Genomic DNA, 4,057 nt, shown 5'->3' with positions numbered 1-4,057 from the left:
AAAATGCATTTTCAGCAAAAAAAAATGCATAGTGGCCCATGTTTTTTTTTGTTTAGGTTAAAAGGAGGTCTGAAGACTTTTGAAAACAGTGACCCATGTCTGCGCCAGGAAGAGCTCCCGCAGACGTTTTTTGATCTGTGTACTTCCAAAAAACAAACATTCTGCGAGAGCATATGTCTGTGCGTTTGTATAGATACCAGAATGGTTTTAGTTTTGTTTAAGAACCCCTTAGTATTCCAACCCCTTAGTATTGCAAAATAGTTTTAGTTTGTGCCAAATATTATAGAATGATTGTCACTTTTGTTTAAGAAATGTATTCCTTTAAAAGAAGTTTGTGTCTTTAGTTTGTATAGATACCAGGTCCATTAAAAAGTTTTGTTACATTATTTCTTTAAAAATCTATGTATTATAATGGTTTGAAGTGGAACAAAGTCATAATAATGGGGCATTATTATGCCAGTTCGCCCGGAGCATGAAAAACCCTTGGACCGGCCCTATACATATCGTTGATATTGCGTCCACTTGGCATCCGATATAACATAACTACATGATTATTAGAATACATTCTATTAAAAATAAAAAATAAACGATACATAAAAAACCTAATATTATTAGTTGTCAATTTATGACAATATATTAAAGTGTCTAAAAGAAGGCCAAGTAAATAACCAAAACCACACAAACTGATTTCAAGGTAGTCTTAGGAGGCATCTTTCCTTTGTCACTCCTTAATGTCATGCCTTCATATAGTGGCCAACTATTCAACACAGCAAACCCTGTTATAAACAATTGAACAAACAGTTCTTCAAAGGTCCCAGCATTGATCAAAACATGCTTAATTCCAATCGAAAATGCGAATAAATTGAGAACTGCTACTATATTCACCGACAAAAGCAATGGAGATTCCACTCCAAATTCAAATACCCCTTCCTCATAACGTTTGCTTATTTCACTGTCTGACACTTTACTTGTTACGTTGAATTCAAATGTCGACATGCCTAGGGAAGTGAGTAACCAATCGACAATTGAAAATGGGTAGCTTGAGCATCCTAATATCAACCATATTCTTTGACGATTCCACCATCTTTTGAACGTTGACCCGTTCATCACATAATCAAGAAAATCTTTCGCATATGCTCCAATGAAAAGGAATACATATAAAGGAAACCAAGGGTCTGAAACCTGTACAAACAAATTTTTATTTCTTTTAGATTGATAATCAAGATTGTATTTTATACTTACAATAACATAAAGAATTGTCTACAAAGTACAAACCTTTGGGAATATTGAGGAAGCGTTTACAAGTGTGAACTGTGGTACAAGGGCATAGATGATGACTGGAATAGACCAAAAGGCACGGAAATGGTAGTGTGCATAGCACAATGCTTGGAGAGGATTCATAAACTTGATTCCATATGTCATGGGACTAAATTTGGATAATCCGGTTTGTAGCATACCCATGTACCACCTATTATTCTGAGCTAGAATGTCATTGAGTGCTATCGGCATATTGCCTAGAAATGCAGCTCTCGTTGGGTTGCATGTCACAGATTTCCATCCTAAACATTGCAATCTGAAACTTGTGTATATATCCTCAACCAAAGTACCATATCGAAACCCAATCTGCATTTAATGTAATCAATAACATCAGATTATAAGTTTAATATATAATAACAAAATGATAAAAAAAAAAGTATGTGCGATTAAAGGTCAAGTACGGTGTACCTCTTGACCCCATTTCGTATTGTCCTCGTAGGTACAACTCGCGACATGGTGTGCTAATGTTGAAACGTCTTTGGATTGAATTGGTTCATTCCATATCTTTTGTGATTCTTTAGGGTTTTCTATGAGAACTTTTCTTCTAAAGAAGCCACCAGTGCCCATGAAAAATGTGCCTCCCAAACCATCCATTCCGACTGTGCATGCTCGTGTCTCAAGCACATGTTCAGCACCATAAGTGTCGTTCTTGTTGATGTTGTGGAAGCGTTGAGGAAATTGAACAAATGCAAGCTTTGGATCAACATTAGGATCCAAGAAATGACATAGCATACGAAGTGGTGTATTTGGATCGTTTGAGTACATGTCACAATCTAAAGAAAGAAATATAGGTGCATTTGTCATCACACCTGATACCCGGATCTACAAAAATGCATATATAGTGAATGTGTTGATAGATAATTAAAGTCAGTTTTTATCTATGGTAAACCTACACATATAATTGAGATTTTATAAATCAGCGTACCAAAGTATTAAGGGCACCGGCCTTAAAATGGTGTGGTGTGCCTCTATTCTTTTCTCGTGAGACATAGAACAAATTGGGCATGTAATGACCCATCACATCTTTATCTACGTTATTTTTTAATAAAATCTGTTAAAAAAAATCAATATCATAAAAAATTTCATCGTTAGCCATCTTGATTTGATATGAATTAATCATTGTGCACTTAAGCTAATTATTTGGATCATAAATGATTAAATATACATGTTGTGACAAATACTTTAGACTTAAAGTCAAGATTAATGGAAAATTAAGAAGCGTGAACACTGAACCTCGATGACCGCAGGATGATCGTGACGTGTAAATCCAGGGGTCCATTTGCTGAAAGCTTTGATCGTACGATCACAATTCATTTGATCCAGATCGATTGTCCCTCGGTCAATGACCTTCTTAACTGTAGCTTTCATGTTCTTGTACATCTCCTGCACCGAACAAAACATGAAACAATTCAAACAAATGAAGCAGTTTGAGTAAATGATGATTCACGGACAACCATTCGTCAATTTCGAAGTTTAAGTTTTTTCGTAATGCAAAGACATGCACCTGGATTTCACTTGTTTCAGGGAAGAAGGATGGATTGCTTCCGAAGTAAACTTCAGGAGATCTATCCATTAGATTATACTTTTTGCAATATGGCAACCAATGTCTCGCAAACTTAGCAGCCTCCATGAACGCAAATAGTGTTAGCTGCGACCCTCCGTCGTCCGACAGATATATCGACAGCTTCTCCGACGGGTAGTCATACGCCAACACAGACAACACCGTGTTAACCACCCCAATTGGTGGTTCTTTGAACGGGTCAGCCGTGCAAATAAACAAGTCCAGTCCTGGGTACTCGTTTTCCTTCGCCACTTGTGCCAGGTTCTCCGGGAAAACCTGTCGGAACACCGGATTCAGAAAGAAAGCTTGCCATGTCGCCCACAAGAAAGCTAGCACGAGGTCAGCTATGAGTAGGAAAATGGTGGTGAATGAAGGAGAGTGGATAAGGTTACAACAATGGTGATAAACGAGTGCGAAAATGGCGATTGTGTAAACGAGCGTGTAAATTCGATAAAACCATCTTGTGGGTGATGGTTTGCTTGTATGAAGTGGAGCTTTTAGCATGGTGTTTCACTGTTTTGTGTGTTGCAGGAGTTTGGGTGAATGAGGTTGCTTCTCAATGAGTAATGGTTTTAATTTAAGAGGTTATATGTGGTTATCAGTTCCCACTTCTCAATGAAATGTTTGAAATCCCGTAATCAGTAACAAGCCGGGAACGAAACTTACAAGCTCAATTATAAAGACAAAATTACAAGAATGGTCCCTGTGGTATGTCAAAACTAGCAACTTTAGTTCAAAATGGGTTTGACTCGCAAGGATGGTCCAATAGTTGTGTTTTGTTGCGAGTTTAGTCCAAAAATTTTAAAATTTTTTATAATGACGGATTTGCTTTTGATATTTTCCTTTTTTTAAATTTTTTATTACATAAATCAAATAAAGAAAAAGAAAAAAAAGATTCTCTCTCTCTCTCTCTCACTCTCTCTCTTTCTCTCCAGTTTAGAGAACGTCACCACCCTCACTCCCTCCCCAACCTTCACTCCCAATGGGAATCCTAAACACCATCGTCGAAAAAGATAAACGACACCAAATCGAAGCTTTGGCAGTGAAACCCTAACCCTAAAAGTTTCAAGCAGCGGTGTATAGATCAAAACTAAGGTTTCTAGCGGCGGCGGCCTCTGAAAACCCTAAGATTTCAGGAAACGAGAATGATGGTAACCTGTGAAAACCATAGGGTATCCT

The 4,057-nt window shown here is 37.3% G+C and overlaps 1 protein-coding gene across 1 annotated transcript; it reads right to left on the bottom strand.

Moving 5' to 3' along the window:
• Positions 1-590: 590 nt before the first annotated feature.
• LOC145091577 (cellulose synthase-like protein G2) lies at positions 591-3,526 on the bottom strand. The gene is made up of 6 exons (XM_079029321.1): positions 2,822-3,526; positions 2,551-2,700; positions 2,243-2,368; positions 1,726-2,139; positions 1,276-1,623; positions 591-1,182 (listed from the first exon to the last, which is right to left on the bottom strand). Exons 1-6 carry the CDS (start codon positions 3,380-3,382, stop codon positions 646-648), a joined length of 2,136 nt encoding a protein of 711 aa, XP_078885447.1. The 5' UTR covers positions 3,383-3,526; the 3' UTR covers positions 591-645.
• Positions 3,527-4,057: the final 531 nt, after the last annotated feature.

Source organism: Lactuca serriola, chromosome 3 (assembly GCF_051521515.1).
Source record: "Lactuca serriola cultivar US96UC23 chromosome 3, Lser_US96UC23_V15, whole genome shotgun sequence".
Lineage (NCBI taxonomy): Eukaryota > Viridiplantae > Streptophyta > Magnoliopsida > Asterales > Asteraceae > Lactuca > Lactuca serriola.
Note: the sequence above shows the minus strand (reverse complement) of the source record. Positions and strands in the feature narration are given on the sequence as shown.